The sequence below is a fragment of the Phascolarctos cinereus genome, unplaced genomic scaffold, assembly GCF_003287225.1.
Source record: "Phascolarctos cinereus isolate Bilbo 61053 unplaced genomic scaffold, phaCin_HiC Scaffold_7;HRSCAF=346, whole genome shotgun sequence".
In the NCBI taxonomy this organism is placed as follows: domain Eukaryota; kingdom Metazoa; phylum Chordata; class Mammalia; order Diprotodontia; family Phascolarctidae; genus Phascolarctos; species Phascolarctos cinereus.
In genome coordinates this window covers 5,111,669-5,136,528 of record NW_027556180.1, presented here as the reverse complement: position 1 = coordinate 5,136,528, position 24,860 = coordinate 5,111,669, and the positions used below count along the sequence as shown (strand labels likewise).

Here is a 24,860-nt window from a genome sequence, read left to right as displayed (position 1 = left end):
TACCCTCATGGACTTCAGCAGGGGGAGGTTGGTGCCAAGTAACACACAATTCAAAAGATGATATTTGGCTTCTAACATTATTTAACCACTTTTCTTTCAATATAAATACTTGCTGTTCTGCAATTTCACTTCAGACAAATGATGAGTACACTATCTGGACATTTATTCAGTGGCTTTGACTTGCCTGCACCTCTCTATGGTCCACAGTGGGAGATCTAGGAGGGACCCTAAGTAGGCCAATGTCCTCATTTAATAAATGTCTAAAAAATGATCATTGGCTTTGTCAGTGATTGACTTATTCTGTTCCCTAAATCCAGCCTTAAGTGAAATAGGTGATGTCAACAGCCTTGAAAAGATAAACTGAAGAGGATCTACAAATGAACTAATGAAGAGTTGGATGGATTATGTTCTTTTTCTAATGAAGTTAGGTTTCTTGGTTCCTAACACCATTGTATTCCTACCAATATCTGATTTTTCTCCACAGAAAACAAAGCTTTCATCCATCCATGCCTTTGTAACTTGCAATAATTGGGGATGTTTAGTTGCCCTGACAATACCTTCAGATCTCAAGATTGACTAAGGCAGCCTTCGGGGCCTGGCTTTATTTCTGGTGCTTCCCACAGCACTGACCTCTTTGCTGGTTTCTGAGGAGGTGGAGGCATGGAGATGAAAGACCTTATTTTCTATTGAGATGCCTCCATCAAAGCTGCCTTTTTTCAGAATTGGGGGGTGGGGAAGGTTCTTTGGGGTATGGCACGAGAATGAACAGTCCTAGTCCTAGAGATTTGTGTCTTGACAGTAACACTGAAGAATAGATGAGAAAAAGTTCCAGCTGCCACTTTATGAGTCCTAATGATCTGCATTAATGCCTCTTTCACTTTTTATTTCAAGCTGAGGGGCTCAAGTACATCACATTCCAGAGAACTCCCTCCGTAAGGGCCAACACATTCTATTCCTGGCTGCGCTGGCAAATTCAGCTGGAAAGGCTTTGTATGGCATGCTATAGATACAAAGTAGCCACTCACCAATGGTGGTTGGTGATGATGGAGGAAAATGGCTTGGCTTTGTGGAAGGCTATGAATGCCAGCCAAGTTCGTCTCCCAGAACAGTCGGTGGGCCAAATGCCTAGTACCTCAACCAACCATGAAAGAGTCAAAGAGCCCTTTAATCTTCCTTCATTGCCTGATTTTTTTTAAAAGGAAATTGAGGTATTCTCTGGTCTTTTAATGAAAAACAGACATTTCAAGGTAGAAACTGGCTAAGTGAGCACAGCAGCACCGCTGGACACCTGGAGTCCAATCACTCTGCTGACATTCTTGTTTGTACAACAGGAACAAGAGTCATCTTGGGCTGCACTGATTTCAATATTCTTTTCCTTGTGGCACCTAGAATGGTGTCTAGCACAGAACAGGTAGTAGGTTGTGTCTAAAACCACCAGGACCACAACGCATTTGATCAGAACTGTTACCCGTCACAACTAATCATTTCTCCTATTAGAAAGGCGAAGATAGCACTGTGTCAATGCAATGCCAAGGCCGGAGAGGCAGCACAATAGGAGGGGAGGCTTGGCTTCAGCAGGAACCTGAAATCCAATCCCATCTCCATGAGCAACGGTGGGAGAAGACCTTCACTTCTCCGAGCCTCAGTTTCTTTATCTGTAAAAATGGGAAGAATAACACTTCTAGTGCCTGCCTTAAGGGGTTTTTCTGGGAATTAAGTAAAATGTTGGTGGGTTGAAATGCAAATTCCGTCAGGGCAAGCCTTTTATTTTTTGTTGTTGTTGTTATTTTACTTTCCTTGTATCCTTAACATGGGGCTCAGTATATGATAAACACTTGTAAATGCTTGTTGATTGATTATTCACACACACACACACACACACACACACACACACACACACACAGCCAGGAGATGTAGTCCAGGCTTTGTCTATGACCTTGGTTTTGGAATTTTCCTGCTCTGGGTTTGGCCTTAAATACAGGTGTCAGAAACTTGGACTGCAAAACTCCCTCCCGAGAGCACCTCAAACCAAATTTAAATGGAATGTTTAATAAAATAAATTAAAAGGTAATATACATTTTTCCCCCTTCTTTTATAGAAGGCAAAAACTGACCCCTCCACTCCTCACTCCACTTTGATCCTGCTGTCCCACCTGGTTATAGCTCCATGGAACAAGATGCCCCTCCCAGGATAAGCGAATCACTTCTAAAGCCGCCACGGCGCTGCTAACTCAAGCTCTGATTAACTCTCTCTCCCTCAGCCTCCTCTCTTCTCTGATTAGAGGGCAGAGTGCCAAACTCATCCCAGTGCTTTCCTTTATAGAGAGCAGAACCTGGACTCTCAGCTCTCTCCACTTCACATCTATTGCCCTGTCTGGGTTTCAGTCCATGGAACAAGATGCCCCCAGGTAGGGTACCCACTGATGTCCTGCCCCCTTTCCCTTTCCTTCCTCCTCTTTTATGTTGTCTCCCCTATTAGATTGTAGAGTTCGTGAGATCAGGGGGCTGTCTGAAGCACATCATAAATGTTCATTGGGTTTTTGGATTGACAATGCAAACTAGATAATAGTAATTTGTGGTTTTCTAAGGCAATATGCTGCTGGAGGATTCCATTTCTTTTTCAGTTTGACACTACTGGCCTGTATCTCTAAACCACCTTTACTGTTAAATTCTCAGACAAGCGTCAGATTTCCAGTTCTTCTGGCCAGGGCAGCAGGCCTTCTTTGTCACTACCTGTCAGCCTGCACAAAGCCCAAAGGGTGCAGCTGGCCTACCAGCACGGTGGAGTACCCAGCCCATTGTAACATCTATAGTAACAGCTTCCTGGAGCTTGAAAGCAATGACTCTTTGGTCCAGGACCTGGCATTCAAAAGAGAGATCTAATAAGCAGCTTGATTTCCCAGAGTGGGCATATACATTTGAGATGCTTCTGATCAAGGATGAGCCCCACTTTGTACTGAATGTGGATACTTTGGCAAAAAGAACATGAAAATAAATGTAAAGTCATGCACTTAATTCCAAAAACATTCATTTCATAAGTACAATATGAGGGAGGCGAGCTAGAGAGAAGCACATCTGGGAAAAAAGGGGGGATATCTGTGCCCATAATCTGAGACCATAATCTCAACAAGAGTCAAACAGTGGGGGAGGGACACTAATGCCAAGCTAGCTGAATTAATAGTCATGCTGTACAAAATTTCAAAGTCCACGTCCCATTTCACTCTCCCCTGGCTAGACTACATTTGGAACACCGTGTTCCATTCTGTGTGGCATATTTTAAGAACAATGATAATAAGCATGCCCTTGGGGCTGATCAGGAAGCTCTGAATTCAAATTCTGTCCCTGACATTCACTAGCTTTGTAACCCGAGGGAAGCCTTTAACCTCCAAGTGGCTCAGCCAACTCCCTAAGGATGTGTCCGATAAACTGATTTAGGATCTATATTGGCGGATGGAGTTCCCGCACAAAGCCTTCTACATGCTGGGGAAATTGCAGCCCAGTTAGGCATTTCCACATTAATTAGCTGGCAACCACCCAGGGATAGGTACTCATATTGAGGGCAGGGCCTTGAGACCTAGACAGAAGAGGATGAGCTGAAGATCCCAGGATCATTTAGCCAGGAAAAAAGAACAATTAGGAGAGGCATGGTAGCTGTCTTCAAGACTTGAAGGACTCTCCCTGGAAGAGGGATTAGATTTGTTCTTCTTCACCCCAGAGGGCAGAGTAAGTAGACTTTCAAGGAAACTACAAAGAAACAAATTTAAGCTTGATGAAATTTAAAGGAAAAAAATGAAGCAAGGGCAAAACCAAACCCCAAACTCTTTCTAACAATGTGAGCTATCCAAAAGCTGAAAGGGCTACTCCAAAAGACAGGGAGTAACCCCATATTGTACATCACCAGAAATGACTTAGTATGTCATAGAGGGGGTCTGATTGTCTCTGAGGTCCCTTGAAACTCTGAGAGTCACTGATGCTGAGTACACCAATTAAAGACATATGGCCATTGGGGACAAAGGAAATCAAAGGGGCAAAGTGACTTCATTATTCCGTAGCCAGGCATTAATTCTGAAAAACAGGTCCCCCATGAAGCAGATCATATTGAGAACGAATTCCCAACTAAACCAAAACTCATTCACATCCGGGTGCCAGGACACCACAAAGGAGAGTCATTTTGAGAAACACAAAGACCAACTCCATTTCTAGGTATTTTTCCCTTTATTGTTGCTTTTAGAAAGAGGGTGGAGAAGGAGGAGGTAGGCTGCTCAGGAAACTTGAGCTGCAGCATGTGGGAGGTGGCATGGTAATGGACAACATGCCAACTCACTTCCTGAGAAAAGCTGCAGAGAATAGCAACATAGGAGACTGTGGAAAGGGCTGCAGCCCTGATGGACAAAGGCAGAGCCGGCCCACCTCCCCGACCCTCCCCGGGTCAATGTCTTCTGTTACTTTGAGTTGCAATAATAAAAGAACAGCAAAGAGAGCACCAGACATGCTACCAAGTTCTAAGATTCAGGCCTGCTTGTAGAGTTTTTTTTCTCCCCACATTTATTCCCTGTTTCTTCCCTAAAATGGATTGTTTGTGTTAGCAAAAATCAGGAATGCTGCCTGGCTAAGAGGTTCTTAGAGAGAATGGGGTTTGTTGATAACTGCAGGTCCTGCCTTCCTCTTCATCTTTTATTCCCAGTGTGAAACTGACCTGCCCATACTTGACCAAGGAGATTCTGGTTTGCTGCTGGCCTCTTTTTTTTTTTTTTGCCACGGGATACTTCCTTTCAGGAATTTATTTGACTTTTTGTCCCTGATGTGCAATAATAGAGGGTGTTATTTGATTCAGTCTGCTTGTGAAGACCCTGGTAACAACTGTGACCAGAAACATCTGCCAAGTTAACAAAAATTTCCATCATTATTTGTTTCCAAACCAAAAATGAATTTGAAAAAAGTCAGCCTTTTTTTTCTGCATTTCTCTTTTTCACCCCTTTTAATCTCCCTTTTAAACTTAGGTTTCAGAAAGTCCACAGTAGATTGCTCACAGTAGAATTTTCATTCCATCAAGTCATTAAGTATGCTTCAATTAGTTTCATTTGTTAAGCATTCCTTTATTAATTGCCTACTATTTGCCTGACACTACCTTAGAAAGTTTGTTAGTCAGGATTAAAGGACAAAAACTAACATTCCCTACCTTCAAGGAGCTTACATCCAATTGGAGGAAAACTGCAGGTACACAGAGAAGAAAATCTAAAGATATTCTTAAAGTCAATATGAAGAATTTTTCAGGATGGGTGAAGGAACTAGTAAGGAAATCAGTGATCTAAAAAATCAATAGAGAAGCCAGGAAAATGGGAAGGTTTGGACATAAAGATTTGGTATTATACAAGTTGAGTTTGAGGTGTCTATAGAACATTCGATTGGAAATTTCCAAATAGTAGTTGCCGATGTTAGAATGGACCGAGAGACGTTCTGAAGCTGTAAGTGTATTTCTGAAAGCAGGCTTCATAGAGATGACAGTCAAACCCCCAGGAGAAAAGTAAGTCACTAAAAGAAAGCAGAGAGAAAACAAAGAAACAAACAGAGGAGGGCTGAGGACTAAAGCCTGGAGAGTATTAAAGCCTGGACACACAAAGATAATGTAATAAAACTGTAGGAACATGGATGGTTAGTGATCAAACACCATTGAGTCATCACCAGATAAGGAGTAGGAAAACAGTGTAATAAAAACCTAGGAAGGAAAGGTGTACAAGAAGTGGGGGCAAGGATAGTCAATGGTGTCAAATGCTGTAGAAGTAAAAAAAAAGAAAAAGATGGGTTTTGAGAAAAGGGTGTTGTATTTAGAAATTAAGAGGTCAATGGTAACCTTGTAAAGAGCAGTTACAATTGACTGATTAGGGCAAAAGCCAGTTTAAAATAGACTAAGAAATTAATGGGAGGTGAGAAAGTAAGATAAGTATTTCAAGTATTTTTATCAAAACAACCCCAGAAGAGTGAATGAATTGGTCCTTTGGTGGGATTTCTGTGCTGCTATCAGGTTTCTGTGAAGACAGACCATGAAGTATTATGGCTGAAGAGGTGCCTTTGAGCTTGGTAGAGTTGGACCATGGCTCACCTCTGACACCTATTGCCATATGATCCCAGGCAGCTCATTTAGCCGCTCGGTATTCCAGGTGACTCATCAAGAATATGAGGTACATAAAACATGCCATTTTGATAATTAAGTAACTCCTTAAACTGATAAAGTGAGAGGTTCTGGTTGGGGGAAAAAAATGATCCATTGGAGCCAGCAGCACTAGACAAGAACACACGTGATGAAGGGTGCAGCATCCTGCCCTTAATGCCTACTGTCGTGCCCACCACAGTGCCACCTGCAATGGTACTCTTCCCAGCAGCCCTCCAGACCCCATGCTGCCTACTCTTCGGAAAGCACGCCTACTCAGCCTTGGAATCCTGTCTGAAGCTGAGTCGTCCTGACTTATGAGTAAGTATAAATGCACTTGGTCCTCTATATGTCACCAGCCCCAGACCAGACTGTACTTCGCATTTCACCTTTCCATCCTATAAGGTCATCTAGCCATTAGCCCTACTGCCATAAAGGTATACCACCTGCCTTCCTCTGTTTCCCACTTCCCCTTCCACCTCAGGCTTTTAGCATTATTATCATTTCTTCTTGAGAGTGACAATAGGCTGATCTATGGGTCAACTGGACATCCCTATGACTGCTCAGACCTAAATTCCCTTTCCAGGCCACCACTTGCTGACAGGTATTGACTCCTCTTTTTAGAATATAAGTTCCTTGAGGGTAGGAACTGTCTTACTTTTATATCTATTTCCTCAAAATTTAGCATAGTATCTGGTTCATTATACCTTCTTAATACATGCTTTTCATCCATTCATCTTTAGTCAAAGTAGCTAGAGGAAAAAAAGAAAGATATAGATTGATTTTTTTTTAATTGCATGCAGAAACATTGTGATCTATACAGACCAAGGATGACAGGTTTGGAGTTGGAAGGGATCTTACCAGTTATTAAGCCCCAACTCCATCATTTTAGTTTTAAAACTTTTTAAATTTTGTTTTTAATTTATGGAATAAAACAAACATGTTCATAACATAATATAATAAAAAAGACGATTGCACATGAACTCCAGAGAAGTGAGTGATCTACCTTAGGTTGCACAAGATCAATATCCTCAGTGGATCCCTGTCCAAAGCATCAATCAATCAACAAACAGCTAGAAAGTGCCGATTATACAACAGGCATTACACTGGATGATGGAGGATGGGAACAGAAAACAAAAGGATGAAATGGTTCCTGCCTTCAAGGATGTTGTAATCTGTCAGGGAAGTCAACATGTACACACATAAATATGTATGCAAATGTATAAAAATAATTAGGGAAGAGGGTACTAGCAGCGGAGGTTTTAGGAAAAGTGTCATACAGATGGTAGCATTCCAGCTGAGTTCTGAAGGAATCAAAGGAGTCAAAGAACAGTCATGGAGGATATGAAAGCACAAAGATGGGTGATGTACTGTCAAGGAAGAGCAATAATGTGAAGACTAGTTTGGCTAGAGCAATGACTGAGGGAAGAGGAATAAATTGTAGTGAGCAAAGTATATCAGTGCCCCAAGTGAAAAGTATTAATGAAGAACTTTTTATGTGCTAATCCCTATCTTGAGTACTGGAGATTAAAAGAAAAAGCAAAAACCATCTCTTCCCTCAAGTCACTTACCTACTAACGAAAGGATATAGTAAGATATCAACTAACAGTTCTCAAAGGAACAAATATAAACATTAGCAACCCCTTGAAAGACTTTTCTAAGGTACTAATCATAACGGAAATGTGAATCAAGATAACTCTGGAGTTCTATCTCACAGCCACCAAAATAGCAGAGAAGACGAAAGATGGAAAAGTCTATGTTAAGGGGGCTGCAAAAAAGTAGACACAGCAATGCAATGCTAGGGGAGTTACAAAGTAGAAGGTAATTTGGAATTAGGCTTAAAATGTGACTAAATACTCATGCCTTTTTATTCAGAAACCACATTGTATGCTCCAAGGATGAGAATGATAGTAATAAGGGTCCCACATAGCCCACAATACACATAGCAGAACTTTTGGTGGGAGCAATGATTAGAAAAAGGTAGATGCCCATCAGCTGGGGATTTGGTCAAGAAATCATTCTACATGGATATCTCAGAAGATTGTTGTGCCACAAGAAAACTTAAGCATAATTGGTTTATCTTGTCCTGAGATTTTCAGAGAAATGAGAAGACTTCAATGAACTGATGCACAGTGAAGTAAGCAGAACCAGGAAATAGATGTGCAATGATTAGAACAATATAACTAAAAAGAAATATATATATATATATATATATATATATATATATATATATATATATATATAACTGGAAAGAATAAAAACAAAACAAAACAAACTGAACATTATCCAATTATAATGATCAAACTTGCTCTCAGAGGGAAAATAATGACCCTTCCCTGTTTTGCAAAAGGGAGGGATTATGGATGTGGATTATCAAAAAAAACCTTTCATATTTGGTTGGTGTATTGGTTAACTTTGCTGAAGTGCTCCCTGTTTCTTTGTCTGTCTCTGTTTTTTCTGTCTCTGTGTATCTCTCTGTCTTTCTTGGCTGTCTCTCTCTGCATCTCTCCCTGTCTCTCTGTCTCTGTCTCTGTCTCTTTCTCTCTCTCTCTGTCTCTCTGTCTGTCTGTCTCTCTCTCTCTCTCTCTCTCTCTCTCTCTCTCTCTCTCTCTCTCTTTCTCTCTCCATCCTTCACCTTTCTTCTTTGTTACAAGAGATGACTCACTTGGGACAGGGAGGATGTGGGGGAGACTGTGAAATGAAGGTGATTTTTTTAAAGGCAATTAATAATCTTAAATCCACAAGAACTAAAAGTATTGGTGTGGGGTTTGTGTTGAGATTACATAATGCATTTAGAGTACACTCAGTCAAATGGTTATGTGATTCTCTCCACTGGCATTCAGTCTCATTCATTAAAGAGCAGAGAAGGCAGATAGTGGAAGCAATCCAAGACTGGTATATGCAAAGAGATAGGCAGCAATAGGACAAATGGGCAGAGAAATCCAGGCTAAAGGCTAACATTTAAATTGAGTTGGATAACTGTAAGGGTCAGGATTTCATAGGGAGGAAAGGGAGGTCAACGCTGGGATGATAGCCTGGGAAAGTAGGATGGGATAGTGTGATCTGAGGCTGTAGTGGGGATTCAGAACTCAATTAGGAAGGGGGAGGTGCAGGAAGAGATGGAAGGTAGGAGTTCAAAGAAATTGCACTGAATACTTGAAGGAAAGATGTGTTGATTACCACTCACGGCAAAATGGAGAGAAAACTCTGGATTGATAGGATTGCCTAGTAAAAGGCAGCTTTTATTGTCGCTTGCTATGATGTGAAGAATAGAGAAAGTTTGCCTGCTCTGCTTCCACAAGGAATAAGACTCCTCCCAACTCTTGGCTCTGGTGTGAATGGGAAAGACAAGCTGGATCTGGCTCTGAAATCATGGAGGAGAGATTTCTTTGTCACTTGAATGTCATAACTAACGATGCCAAAATGGGGCAAAAGCCTGAGCCCTGCTCCTGGTCACTGCAACCAGAGCCCCTCCCAGGCAGTATGGGTCATTACTTGAACTCTCACCTCTGGGGCCACCTCCTCAAGAAGGGGAACTGCTGGATTTCCTAGATGCTGCCTTTGCTGCTATGAGAAAAGATGTCAGGCAACAGTCCTGGTGATCAGGGTGCTAATCTGGCTCACTCCTCAGGCCAGAGGCTGAGGAAGGCTTCTGCCTTCCAGGGATTCCTAGGGTTGAATGCTCCTAACATTGGATTATTGAGTTTGTGCACTTCTTGTTTCAGTCAAGCAACAAGCAGTTGTTTGCATGCTGTCTCCTCCGTCTGACTGGAAGCTCCTGGAGGGCAGCAACTATCTTTTGACTCTTTTTGTGTCCTCACTGCTTAGTACAGTGCTTGGTATGTAGGAGGCGCTCAATCAATGTTGATTGATTAGTTCCTATGCATCAGATTCTGTTCTGGGCGTCAGTATTACAAAGACAAGGATGAAGTAACTCTTCTCTGAAAAGAGTTTCCATTTTCATGGGGGATGCAAGAGGCCCATCTCTAACTGAACCCAAGAAAAACGTGTAAAGAGAATAAATACAAAGCATTACAAAGTAGTTAAATCAAAAGGAGCTGAGGGTGTGGGTTTGGCGTTGGGAATCAGAAAAGGCTTCATGGAGAAATGGGTACCCGACTTGTGTCTTGAAGGAAAGCAGGTCTCCCCAAAGTAGAGATCTGGCCTGAACAATACCCAGGTCACATCAAGATGGATTTCTGAGTTAATGCTGCACTTTTGAAGCCCCGTGAGTGGAGACAGGGGGAATAAACACTCAATATTCCCTGCCCCAGCCAGTGAGTGACTTCTAGGCCTGTCCTTTAGCAGCATGTCACAACCCAACAAGATTCAGGCTGGACCTTGTCAGGAGGAAAGGGGCTCATATGCCAAAATCTCTCCTGCAACAATGTCCTAGAAAACATTCTTATATTTCCTACTGTCAAAAACCCAAATCCCCTCCTCTCCACTGTCTTTTCCAACCTTTGGAATATCTCTACATCAGAGGATATATAAAAAGAAGTCAATTCCAGTAGAAATCTGGTCTTTATTTTGAAGTTAATAAAGGTCAGGAGACCTTGTTAATGTATTTTCCTTTTTTTTTTTAATGAGCAACCCAGAATTTAAACATGAACACCCTACTAAAGCCCCAATCTATTAGTCCTCTACCAAAACATCTGTTCAGGCCCTCTGCAGCTGTTTGCCAATGGGGCTCACCATCAAAGGAGTAAAGCATCCTGCCCTCTGCAAGGACTGACTGCTCTGAACTTCGCAATCTTCTCTTTCTTTCAAAACATCTAAAGCAGTTGTTTACCTTGAGCTGATGAAAGGGTACCTCTCTGGGCCCAGGGCTCCCAAGTGTCCTTTCCCTTCCACAGGTAGCTACCTTCCTTCAAAGTCTCTGGGGTAGTGGGCATCCAGGGAGGGAGATGTCTACCTGGAACCCTGGGCCAGGAGCACACACATAACAACACACATCCACAGGGACTGCCTATTTAGCTGACCTTGTCATCTCCTATGCCTTCTCTGTGTACTCATTTACCCCCCCCAGAGCACTGGGATCAATGCACAACAGCAGCTTTGCTGGGACCAGGCTTAGCATCTCCCAGGATGTTTAACCAGATTCTCTCCCCAGCTGCCTGCTCTTCTTTGAGGTCAGTTATTCAGATCCTGAAGTCACTCACACACTCAGAGGACAATTCAAGGCCTTTGGAGTATAGAGCCACCTTTTTGTAAATCAAACATAGAATCTCAGAGTCCGAGATTGGAGGCATCTCCCAGGTCATCTACTTCGACCAAATGCATGTGTGAGCGCATCCAAGGACAGAGAACTCCCCTGCTGTTTAATTAGGCAGCCCTTTCATTTCTTTGGGCTTAAAAGGTCTCCCCCACACCTGAGTCCAACCCCCTAAATTTGCTCTTTAGAATCTACTCGTTTTTCCTGTTTCTGCAACCATACATACAACACATACAGTTGCACATGTACAGAAACACACACACATGCACACAACACCCAGGGTCATGCAAAATTCATATGATTGACATGGAATCCTTTCAACCACCTACAGGAAAGGATCGTGTGCTCCCCAACTCTTCCCTTCTCTGGAATAAACAAGCCTAGTGTTTTCACATGATCCTCTATGGCCTGACTTAAAGCCACTGTCTTTCAGAAACCCAAATGTATTATATGCATGCAGGAATGAATGAATAAAAATAATTTCTTAAGTAATTGCTGTGTGCCAAGCATTGTGCCTGATCAGCATTGGGAATACACATACAGAGAAGGAATAGCTGCTGCCCTCAAGGAGCTTCTATGCTAAGTGGGGGAGGGAGGGGGAGAGACAGCTGCCCAGGAAGTAGCAGCAATGGAGATGGGGATGTTTCCATTTGAAAAGCCACAAGGATGACAAGTAGAGTCAGAGGGGAAGACGTACCCATCTTCACCAGGAGCAATGCCAGTACTGATTTTATGATGACCCCCAGAGCTATACTGATGTGTGGCAAGGATGATACCCAAATGACAACTTGTCTCTGTTGAAGTACCATTTTCTTTTTAAATTGCATTATGCTACACTGAGATCTGGGGGTGGGTCTCTCACCAGGGTGGCTGGCAGGCACCCTGCCTGCAACGCCTAGTAATAAATTTCACGATGCTCACAAAGTCCAATGAACTACAAGCAAATAAAGTGTAATAGAATACAATCATTTTCAGAGAAAATTATTTGGGAACTCAACTATCAAGAAACAGACTATACCAACAGATATTTGATATCTATGTATGATAAGGAGAGGTACAGTGACTGAGTGTCAGGAGATGAAAGAGTTCCTCATTTTGTAAGTCATGCTTAGGCTCCTAACATTCTTCTCCCCAAGTTCCTTCCCACCAAACTCAAAGGCTGTTAACATTTTGGCAAATTGGTCTTCTAATTCTCTCCAAGAACATCAACTTCATTAAAACTTCAAAGTTTTAATCCTGTATTGCTTGATGGGATTTCTGAGGGATAAAAAGAATCGAGGGATCATGGGAGTTGCTACAAGGACAACACACACTTACAATAGAAACATAATTTGTAGAATTGAATGTACTGTTGTAGAAAGACGATGAGAAAATCCATGCAAAATGCCAGTTTAACCCTCTGGTGGGGTTCTGAGAAGAAAGAATTCTTGATGATAAATGTCCAGCCAAATGAATTTAATTTTCCCAATTTTTGTGGCTCAGAATCATGAGTCATTTTTCTGAGAGGGGGGATTTTAAACTACAGTCTCAGTGTACCTCACCAGAGAGAGAAGCCCATTTGACTAAGAGTTCAAGCCATTTAGAAAATATCTTTCCCCTTTCATAGATCAGATGATGAGCATTTGGTTCCATTCACTAATGTTTGGCTTCTTCAACTCCTCCTTGCCTTCGATGTTTTCAATACTCTATGTCAAAGACTGTCTGATAGCAAAATGTGGCACAGGAAGATTACCATCCAAAGCAGACTTAACCTAGGAAATCATGAAGGGTACAGAATTCTTTTCAGATAAACAATATTGGTCTGAGTGGAAAGAGTAAGTGCCTACACAAATAAGAGCACTGAAACTTCATGAAAATGAGTTTTAATTTAGGTTCACTTCCTTGAAGTATTTAAAGCACAGATCATAGATCACAGCTTTTGGGGAGCTTTAAGAAATAATTGTGATCTGTCTTTGGGTATATGTATTTTATACCATGAAAAGGGGTTTCTAATGAATTTTTTCAATGTTTCTAATGTATAAGGAAAGAAGATCCCATAGAGAAGAAAAGTGAGATGGTGTTGATTGTACTTCATGCCTGTTTGGTTTCTGGATAGATCTCTCCTCATATTGAATCACCAAATTTCAGATTCTGAAGGGACCTCAAAAGTCATCAAGTCCACTATTTAGTATCTCCAAATGAATCCCTGACCAAATATACGTAAGTGATTAGTTAATGGGAAAATAAATACATTACTTAACACACACACACACACACACACACACACATACATACCCCTATCATTTCACTTAGAATTATATCATTTCCCTGAGAAAATCTCTCTTATTGAACGTGTAGGATTCACACTCCATTCAATAGCTCTCTCACTTCCAACTAGTTTCGGAGGGTCGGACGCTATTCATGTGCTTTCCTCTACACCAGCTTTCATTTACTTTTGCTTACACGACAATAATATAAAAGGGGAGGGGAGAGGCCTGGGAAGGCTGGAGTTGGGGAAGAATAAGACAGCCCTTGTACTATAGAACAACATTAATGTACCAATGAGGAAGGTCATCTTTATGGTAGTCAAAGGGGCCTGCTACTTTCCTGGATATCTGGTCTCACATTAAATAGGTTCTCCCCAAACAATGTGATTTCTAAAACAGCTGTTTTATACTCATACACAGACTTCTGAAATCCAGGTGATCATGAGATGAGGAAATATCAAACACAAGTGCTTCCAAAGACAGTTTGTGGCTCAGAAGTGAGTGTGGGACCCCTCAGATTTTGCTCCTCAATCCTTCCCCTGAAACAGAGCTCAGAATAGCATCTAGGCAACTAATCCCAAGCACCCCTACCTTGCAGTTCATTTTCTCACAATCTAGTAAGGTACTTAGAAGGGTACAGTATTTGAAAGTGATGCTTTCAAAAGCATTAATGACTGACATTCCCAAGTGTCCTCTCTTATCCCCCAAACTACAAACATTGATCTGAAAATAGGAACATTATTATTGCATATTAATAAAGAAAACATCAAATCTTAGAGTATAATGTCATAGCTATCAACATTCTTCTGGTTTTGCTTTAATTCCACACTCCACCTTTGCTCAAAGAGAATCATATAATTTATCAAGGTTCACTAATAATTGTTTGTCAGTATCTTATCCACAGATGGGTCAACAGGGAGAGTCAAGGTACTAAGCAACAGAAAGAGGAATTTCCCCAGTCAGGAGGCAAATCACCTACAGTCTCTCAGCTGCTAGGTGATTTCGGCCTTGCTTGCCTCATGTGCACTTGACTCCACGTGCAAATAACAAACTTTTTACCTGGGAGTCAAAGGGTCTGGACTCAAGCAGTTTTCATCATCCTAGAGAAATTTGTTACCATGCCCATTCCCTTAACCTTCTTGTGCCATTTGTTACCTGGTTTGTATACTTCATCCAGAGATGATTTTATGAATGGCAACATCCAGGTAAGGCAGGACAGAAAGGGACTGTTTGCCAGAGTAGGGTGAAAAAAAGTCCCTTCATAGAATGACTCTGAATTTTATATTCTTTTGATTTTAGCAAGTTTTCTCTCTACCTCACTCCCTTTCCACCCCCCAATCATTAAAAAGCCCTGTCTGGTGCTGTGATCCATGCTGTCAGTCTGGAGATTTGGGCTCACTATAAATAGGTTCTCCCCAAGCAATGTGAATCATGGTTGCTGAGAGCAAACCAACAGATTCATTATTTTGCTTTGTTAGTATTAAGAATAGCACCCGATCTCAAAACCAGAAAATTTGCCAGTTTGAGAACTGATTAAATCCTTGGGTTGATAGATGAAATGCATGCTGCACTAACCCTCTGGATGTCTTAACAAGCTTTGACATCTTTGGAATATCTTATTTTATCTGGCAAACTTCAACTAGAAAACTAACCATCAGGAATCTCTCTGAGAAGACACATGGATATGCATGAAGTCAGATGAAAAGAGAGGAGTACTATGGTGAGGTAAAAAAAAAATGAGGATAAATTCCAAGGTGGCCTGAAATTCACTGTTCTAAGAAGATAATTATGGAAGCATGACAAGCAGCCAATGACAGGACACTATTCTCTCAGCTTCGGTGTTATTTTACTGCGAAATGTCTATTTAGTGAAAAGGGGAGTCCAGTAAAAGAACAGTGATTTCTTTAGTCACATAATTGGGTTGATCAAGCTACAGGTTAGAAATATAGTCAAGGGGATTCAGAGCTTTGACATTTTTCCATGAACACTAAAATGAAAAAAAGAGCAAAAAGGGTGGCAGCCCTGTGAATTAACTCTGGGGTTTTAGGGAACTATTCAGACCACGGTCTTGTTTGGTTGAGCTGTTTACATTTATGAGGCCCTGAAATTCAGTACAAAGAGCACTGGATTTTGACTCTGAAGGTTTGGTTTAGATCATAATTCACTTTTTAATATTCATATGGCCAATGGCAAGTAACTTCCTGTCTCCGGGACTCAATTTCCTCTTCCATGATAGCAAGGGGTTATTTCAGGTGATCCCCACGTTCTCTTCCCAATATAAAACCTTGTGATGCTGTTTTCTTACTAACACAAGAGATAAGTGATTGCTCTCTTTTCATTTAATATTAGATGTCCACGATAAATAAGAAGTGTACCCTTCACTCACCTTAATTTGGGCAATAATTAAATATCTTCAAATCTCTCAGCTAAAACTTAAGCTAACTTTACTAGACTTTAAGAAAGTGACTCTTCCATTCAAGTATTTGCATCATCCAAAATGTTTTTGCCTAGGCCCAAGGAAAACACACTAACTAACCAGAAATGCAAAAGGTTAAACGAACCAGCCAACCTTTGTTGTCCCCCACTTTCTTTGTGGAAGACAGTAGACTCTTCTTTGGCCTCTTCTTAGAAGTCCAGGAAGAAGAAATGAATGCTTAGAGTCATGCACTCACACTCAAGCAACCAGATAAGGGAGAGGGGGGAGAGAGAGCGCGCGGGAATTTGGTTTGTTCCGATTTTTCCGAACCCGGATTCTGGCTCTCCTTCAAAGTAGTGCCCATCCTCGCCTAAAATAAGCACTAGTGGGCTGATACGGCTCTTGCTTGTCTCATCGCCTCCCTCCCCCATTCTCCATTATAGAATTTAACGGCATTTTAAGTTAAGAAAAGGGAAACCAAGAAGCTAGAGACAACGCAGACAAAGCCTAGCTTTGGCCTCTCCAGAACTGACTCACCCATCAGGGCCAGAGTCGCCGACAGTTGGCCTGCCGGCCTCACCTCCTTACCGATTTCAAACCCCCGAACGCAAAAGGAGGGGAAAGGGAAGGCTAGAGACCAGCTCCCAAGAGAAAGCAAAGACTGTGGGAAGATGATTACAGGTAAAGGGACACATGGAACAAGGATGAGGAATGTGTGGAAAGGAAGATCCTGAGATGAGCTGACAGGACGTGGAAGACAGAGCCAGGAGGGACTAGGCAAGGAGGGAAAGCAGCTAGTAGAGGGTTTTGGAAGGGAAACAGGATGCAAGGTGAGGGAAGGAAACATCCCGGCCCAGGCCTCCGGCGCTCATTCTTATTGCTGGCGCTTGCTGAACCCTAGGTGGGATGGCGAAGAAAGGGGCTCAATTGGAGCCCAAGTGATGAGAAAGAGGAGGCGGCTGGGGGTCGGGGAAGGGAGGGACGACAGCCGCGGGTCTCGTTTGCTGCCACTGACCTGGTCTCCGCCTCACGGGCCTCTTCCGGCCACTGCAGAAACGCACCTTGCTGAATACCCCGAGGACATGCCTCTCGCACAGGGAGCGCCCATCCTTGCTGGGGCTGGAGCGGCGCTTGGAGGCCGAAACCCGATCGCTGTTAGATTCCCTAGCCTGACGCTTTTGGCGGATCAACGAGCTGGCAATAGCCGCGGCCATCGCGGCTCAGCCGTCGGGGCCCTCGCTCCAGCCCTTGGGGGCTCCTGGGGCCGGAGAGGAAGGAGGGCTGACCTCCTTTCCTTCTAATCCAAGGCAGGTCAGTCAGGACCCCGAAAGTGCCTCGATTGGGCAAAGGGGAGGCAGTGATGAGAAAGTTCTGTGTTGGCTGCGGGAGAGAAAACGGGGCGCCCAGCAGCCGACTAATTCAGTTTGGATCCGTGGGCAATTGGGGGAACCACGAAGGAGCTGTTAGTTGGTGGAGACAAAACGAAGGTATTCCCGAGTGTTAAACTTCCCGGGGAGCCGTTTCAGAAAATGAGGGAACGGTGGTTCTCTCTGCCAGCCGAGGTCACTCCGAACTCGGGTTACTCCCCAAGGAGTCCCCCACGCTGGCCCCGAAGTCTTGGAGCCGTGGGACTCCGCTGTCCGGGTTAGGCTGAGCAAGGCGCTTGGCCAGGTTCGCCTGGAGTCCGGCCCGGCTCTGGACTGTGTGTACGCTGAGGTGCGGTCCCAAATCAGAAGGCGGCTCCGGGCCCGGGTCCCTAAACACCTGCCCGGGGGGTCCTGGCTGCACCGGGACCCCCCAGCAAAGGTGAGGAAGTGAGAACTGGCTATAAAACCTGTGTACAAAGCGGTGGGCACGCGGCGGGCAGCCGTGCCCTCTGCTACCAAGAACAAAGGCTAAAAAGTGAGTAAAAGATAGGGGCCTGTAGAAGAGAAGCCACCAAAGCTGGATGGGAGGAAGAACTGGGCAGCCACTTAAGTCCCCGCTGGCGGCCTCTGCAAGACCGAAAGAACCATTCTCCCTAGGTCAGCCAGCGCTACCGACATCGCCCACCACTCCCGAGCTTCCGCGGTGCTTGTGGGGACCGGTTGATTTATATTTTGTTCCAAACGGACCTGACGGCTGTGCGTCTGGAAGCCAAAGGCTACCGGGGGTGGGGGTGGGGTTGGGGGCACAAATCTGTGTAAGGTAGGGTGGGGGTCCAGGTACTGGTGGTTCACCAGGTTTGGGATGCTGTGGCAGCTGTTGCCAGCTGTGGGGCTAGGTCCACGAACGCCAGAAGCTGTGGGAACCTCGATTCACCACGAGCGGTGTAGACAAGGGAAGAAGGGAAAGAGAGAGGGAGGGAGGGAGGAAGGGAGGGAATAAGGAAAAGAAGAGGGGAGGACCTTGGGAGGGAGATCCCCGGGAGCCTAGCGCCCCCGGGAACCGCCCGCCCCCCCGGCGAGGGCACGGAGCGGGGAGGAGGGGATAGAGAGCCCAGTCTGCAGGAGGGAAATCCCTTTCTCCTCCTGGATTAGATCCGCACAGTGGGAATACCTTTGGGAAATGAGCGTCTGGAAGGGCTCAGCAGTGGGACCCCTGATCTCCGGCCCCGTCGGAGAAGCTCTGCCCACGATTGGGGTGGGGGGAGTCTCTGGGGGTGCTGAACGCGGCCCAGCCCCTCTCTGGGCCGCTTTAGCAGAGTTTCCCTGCCATGGGCCGGCCTAGAAGGAGGAGGGCCCTGGCTCTGGAGGGTCCAAGGGTTCAGGGCATGGCCCCGAGGGCCCTGCTCCCTGCCTGTCGGCCTGCCGGCGCACCCGAGGCGCCTAGCCCTTCGCCCCGGGTTCAGAGCAGCGTCCCCGGCTTGCACACAGAGAGCAATCGGCCCAACCGCGAGACCGATCGATTAGATCCGAGACGCAGGCGGCCGCGGACGCTCAGACAGTTCTGCGGCCCCCATCCCAGCCCTGGGAGGAAGGTAACACACGTCCGGAGCAGCAGAAGCAGGCGGAGGAAAAAGAGGAGGGGGCGGCTGGGGAGGACGCGCCGGGCACCGGCACGCTGCGGGCACACATCATCCTGCCCTTCGGCGGCTGCTGGCCTGAGACGGCGGCTGCCAGGCGCGGCAGCTCCCGGAGCGCACAGAGCCACATCATCGTCCGGCCCACCGGGCCCTTCGCGTCAGCCCCGCGGGGAGAGCCGAGGTCCCGGAGACCGCCGACAGCTTGCTCCCCAAGGGGCACAGGCTGCCCAGGAGCTAGCCTGCCCCGCCGTCCGCAAGCGACCGCAGCCGACACCGCCCCAAGCCCGCCCCGCAGCAGCTGGGTGCTGGTGTGGCTCAGCGCAAGGTGCATTCCCGCGTCGGACGGAGAGGAAGGTCCAGGGAATCCATCGGCGCCCCCGGGTGGGCGCGGGAGGTCAAGTTCAGGACTGAGCCTAGCTCGCAAGGAGCTAAGTATCGAGCGCTTAGTCAGAGCCCAGAAAGGGCTGGCCCGTCCGCCCGACAGACCCCTAGGTGCCCGCGGCAGATCTGGCTCAGATTGGGACTCCAGCTCCTTCTCCGGCTCCGGCTCTGATTGGGGTTCCAGGCTTTTGTTCACTCTGGCTGGGGCTCATTCTGGTCTGGAAGAGGAAACTCCAAGCGGAGAAGGCTCGCTGGGGCAAATGACTGGGAAGAGAAGGTGGGGGTGGGGGGTGGGGTGGAGAAAGGGAAAGCCTTCCGAACTTGTTCCTTGCAGCTTGGGAAAAAGAAAAGGGGGGCTGGGGTGAGAGCGTTAAAATCCAGCCGTCAAGAGCGGCTGGGCAGCGATCGAGCGTGGGCTGCTGTGCCCATTTTCTTCCTGGGCTTCGACTGATGGCATTGGTCTTCCTCCCCCCCTCCCCCAGCCCCCAGCGGCTGCCTGTGTTTCCCTCCTTCTCGCCCTCCCTCCCCCTTCTCTTTCTGTCTTTTCTGTCTCTCCTCTTCTCTCTACGCAATCCTACGTGATTGAGGTTTGGATGAGAAATTCTCAGAGGCAGAGCTAGGGAACTGCAGTTCGAGTGTGCTCTGTCCCCTCCTTTACCAAACTGGAGAGAAACCATCCCCTGGCCAAGACCTGCCGAGGAGAAAAGGGCCCCAAGGCAGCCACGGAAGGGGTGTGTGAGCTGGTGGGGGGGGGAAGGGGGCGCAGCCTACCGAACTGCAAGATGGAACATCTACTGTGTGCAAAATGTTGATCAGACGAGGATCTGGGGCTAAAGAGCAGTAGCAAAAGGGAGAGAAAGAAAAACACAGTAAGAACCAGGGATAACTTCGGCTCAGTTAACTATTTCTCTGCTTGGGAGGCAGTTGGGCATTAGGGAATGACAAGGTGAATGGCCTTCAGACCACCTGCTGGGCTCACCACCTTTAGTCCATCTGAAAACAGCCAAGTTAAGGCAGGGAGTCAGAGCCTCTCTAAGAGTCATTGAAGTCCCTGAATCTTCCCAGAACCTCCAGAAGGTTTCCTGGACCAAGAGGTTTCAACTAAGGTAAGCATGGTGTAATAGAATGAACAATGACTAGGAGCCAGGAACACCTCTGGTGGAGTCCCTCCTGAGATGTTGACTGATACATGATCCTGGGCAAGTCACTTCCTCATGGCAGGGCCTGTTCGGCTCTCTGTAAAATAAGTGGATTGGATTGGATCATCTCAAAAGTGCCTTCTAGTTTTATGTAAAGCAAGATCCATTGTATCTATGCTGGGTTTAAAGTATTAGTGACATCCAAGGTCATTTGTGACAAAGCTTGACACTTTCAGGAAAATAAACTACAAGGACTTAACCTATTTAAAGGAGAGTGTTCAACATGAGGGGGCATTTTTTCTGTTCTCTATGCTGGTCAAATTACAGCTGAAGTATTGTGTGTTGTTCTGGGCATTACAATTTGGGGAGGATGTTGAGGAGACAGGGCACCCAGAGAAGAGTGATAAAAATGGTGAAGACCAGTTCAAAGAAATGTAGATGTTTAGCCTAAAGAGAAGAGAGAATAAGAAAATGCTGGGTTGAGGATGAAGGAGAGACTTTTTTTTTTAAATTTGAAGGGCTGTTACATGAAAATGAAATAGATTCTACCCTCTGCTCTTGACCTCAGAGAGCAGAACCAGGATCGGTGGGTAGAAATTGTAAAGAATTCAATCTCAACTTGACTCCTGGCTATGAAAGGGAGAAATATGATGTAAGCAGAGCTGGGTATCAATAGGCTAGGCTGAGTTTCAATCAAACACTGGAGCATTACTTAGTAGTGATGTATGAAGTCTGAAGTCCTTTCCAATTCTGAGATTTGGGCAGAGCATGGAAGAACTTATCTGTCCTCTCCCCTCCCCTGACACACAGTCATTCGGAAGTCCCTAGAACTGTTATACATTCTGATTTCTTTTAGAACAAAACTATGTCTCCCACGTCACATGATGGGCACTTGCCCAGTAAATGCAGACAATAGATACAGCAAGATCACATACCTGTTCTCCTCACTCTTTGAGGGCCATCAGCAAGACGCAATCCAAACCTACTTGCGAAACTGCCTGGAGGGGGGCTCTGCCAAAGAGAGCACACGCAGAAGTAGTGTGTTCCATTCTGGGCACCACATACGAAGCACTTTAACAAGCTGGAACACACACGCATTCAGGAGCCAGACCATGTCATGTGAGGATCAGTGAAATGAAAGAATGTTTGGCTTTGAGGAGAGTAGGGGGAAAGGAAGGAAGGGGACAGAAGAGTTGTCTTCAAGCATTGAGAGGCTGCCACGGAATGATGGATTAGACTAATTCTGCCTGGCCCCAGTGGACAGAACTAGAGTCAAGAATTGGCGATGGAGAAAAGAATGTCAGCTTCTCATAATACAGCCCAACTTCCTAACATTACAGCAATATAAAAGTAGAATGGGATGCCTCAGGAAGTACTGAGCTCCCCCATACTAGAGGTCTTCAAGCAGGTGCTGGATGTGCAGTGAAGGCAATGTGCTCTTCAAGCTACAGGTTGGGGAAAAATGTTTATGGGATTAGAGAGTTAGATCTGGAAAGGTTCTTGGAGACAATCAAGATTTTCTCCCTCAATTTACCAAGGAGCAAAATGAGGCTTAGGGAGATTAATTGACTTGCCCAGAGTCACATAGTTAATAAGTATATGTCAGGATTTGAGCTAATGTTGATTTACCTGCAAACCTAGCCCTCCATTCACTGGTTCGCTTATCTGCCTCAAGAAGTCTACCCAACTCTGAGATTTGAGAAATACACACACACTAAGAGAGAGAGAGAGAGAGAGAAGAGAGAGAGAGAGAGAGAGAGAGAGAGAGAGAGAGAGAGAAGGGGGAGAGAGAGAGAGAGAGAGAGAGAGAGAGAGAGAGAGAGAGAGAGAGAGAGAGAAGGGGAGAGAGAGAGAGAGAGAGAGAAGGGAGAGAGAGAGAGAGAGAGAAGGGGAGAGAGAGAGAGAAGGGGAGAGAGAGAGAGAGAGAGAGAGTCTACATAGTGTCTTTATGAATATGTCAAAAAGATGATTGGAATGTAAAACTGAATTCAACAACTGTCATTCAATAAGCATTGATTAAGCACCTACTCTACACAATGCCATGTGCTAGCATGGAGGTGTGTGACCCTGGGCAAGTCACAGAACCTCAGTCTCCTCTTCAGTAAAATGAGCTGAGAAGGAAATGACAAACCACTCCACCATCTTCGCCAAGGAAACACCAAATGGAATCACAAAGAGTCAGACGTGACTTGAAATGACCGAACAACAATAGACAGCAACTTCTAGGGGAGGAGTGGGATGGTATCTGGCTATCTATAAATAAAGCCCCTGCCTTCAGAGAGCTCTCATTCTAGTGAAGACCATCAGTCACCATGCAGATGCAAAAGGTTGCCTAGTGGATTTGCAGAGAATGAAAGCAAGAAGGACTTTGCATGTAAGGCTGCTTAGGCTGGGAGCTGTGTAGATACCCGCTGTCTAGGCAATAGTAACCAGATGAGTCTTAGGCTAGCAGGTGGGGTAAGAGAATTACAGAATTCCTTTGACAGCTGCTTTGAAGGGGTCCGAGTGAAGAATGGGTATCTGTGAGGGCAGATTCAGTTCATTCCAGGGTAAAGAAGGAGGAGAAACCCCCAGCTCTCATTGACCACCCTCTTGTACCTGCTTGATTTGCTTGAATGAGAATGAGTGGAGTGGTCCCCAGCGTTCTGACGATAGTTTTTGTTAAAATGCATTTTGCCAAAATTGAGATACAATGCATTTCGGTGCATAGGAGTGGGGGCTTAAAACCAAGTGGTAGCACCATATGGACATTATCAATTAAAGACTTGTCCAAATTCGGCAGAGAAAGTTATTTTACTTGGCTAATAGAATCTGTCCTGAGTTTAGAGTACGACGGGAACAGACTGGCTTGCTGAGGCCCCTCTGTCTTTCACAAAGCAAAGCCCTCTCTTACAATTCACAGCTGGCCAACTAAGGAGAAAAGCTAGGCAGCTATTATGGGAAAACTGAAATGTTAACAGCAGCAAAGGATACATGGAAGCAATGAACTGAAGACCTGGAAAAGAACTCAGAGAATGAACACACCTACCATCATCTATCCCCCCTCCAATATAGAACCTCTGGGCAAAATGGAGGCTAAAGGAGACACTTTCTTCCAGAAATCTGGATACTGAGAAGTGCTGAGCTGCTCTTCTTTTGACCAGTTGCCTCAAAGTCTGATCAATTTTCCTCTAACCCCACAGTAGGCTTATTGCTGTCTTATAGAATCAAATGCACTTTAAAAAGTATTTGCTTTTTTATCCTTCATAGAACCAACTTTGGTTTTTCAGTTCTGTGAGGCAATTTCCACTTTGAATTACCAGGTAACCAATGGAGCATATTTCAAGATTTAAGATGGGAGGAGTCAGATAGAAAGTGATATTTGAACAGGTGTTGGCAATCTCTTCTGCATTTTGACAAGCACAAAGCCAGTTGGGTATGTAAACCGATAGATAGACAGATAGATAGATAGATAGATAGATAGATAGATAGATAGATAGATAGATAGATAGACAGATAGATAGATACATACATACATACACATACATACATACATACATACATACACACATACACACATACATACATACATACATACATACATGCTTCTATTGATAACCAAAACCCTTCACTTCTACTGACTGAGAAGTATGGTATTTTCTCCAACTCACAAAAGTCTCTATTAATGTGATGCTAACAGAGAAGCTGTTTCATTTAAGAATTACAGAAGCTGTAGATTTTCAGAGTGGTTTTCTACTGTTAATTATGTATCCCTGTGGATTATTTATCCCATCATTAACTTCATTCTGAAGCTGAGGAAGATGAGTCAGGCACAAGACGTTGTGAGGAGTCATAGCCTCAATGTCCATGAGGACTTCAGAGGTTAGCTGGTTTTAGACAGCTAGAGGGCACAGTGAATAGAGAGCTTGGCCTGGAGTCAGGAAGACCTGAATTCAAGTCATGCCTTAAACATTTCCTTGCTATATGATCTGGGTAAATCACTTAAGTTCTGTCTCAATTTCCTTACCTATAAAATGGAGATCATAACAGCATCTCACTCCCAGGGTTGTGAGTATCAAACAAAACAATACCTACAAAGCATTTCGCATGGTGCTTGGTACAAAATAGGGGCTTAATGAATGTGCTTCCCCCTTTCTTCCTCCCTCCTGAAAGGCAGAATGCCTTCATAACATTCCAGAAAAGGCTGTCAAACAGTCCTTGCCTGGAGTTATCCAGGACTAAGCAGTTTAGCACCTCGGGAGGAAGCCCATTGGGCCAACTTGAATTGTTGAAAAATGATCCTTCATCTTGTTGTTGAGTCATTTCAATCATG

At 44.8% G+C, this 24,860-nt stretch overlaps 1 protein-coding gene across 3 annotated transcripts in view; it reads right to left on the bottom strand.

Moving 5' to 3' along the window:
* FGF12 (fibroblast growth factor 12) overlaps window positions 1-24,860 on the bottom strand; it is a 579,275-nt gene that overhangs the window by 218,426 nt on the left and 335,989 nt on the right. The window contains exon 1 of one of the 3 annotated variants that reach the window (XM_020964790.2): window positions 17,040-18,388. The exons of the other annotated variants lie outside the window; for them this stretch is intronic. Within the exon in view, the coding sequence (XP_020820449.1) occupies window positions 17,040-17,238 (199 nt within the window). The 5' untranslated portion in view covers window positions 17,239-18,388. Of the gene's footprint in view, window positions 1-17,039; window positions 18,389-24,860 lie in introns of those variants that run through there. 3 annotated transcript variants of the gene reach the window in all.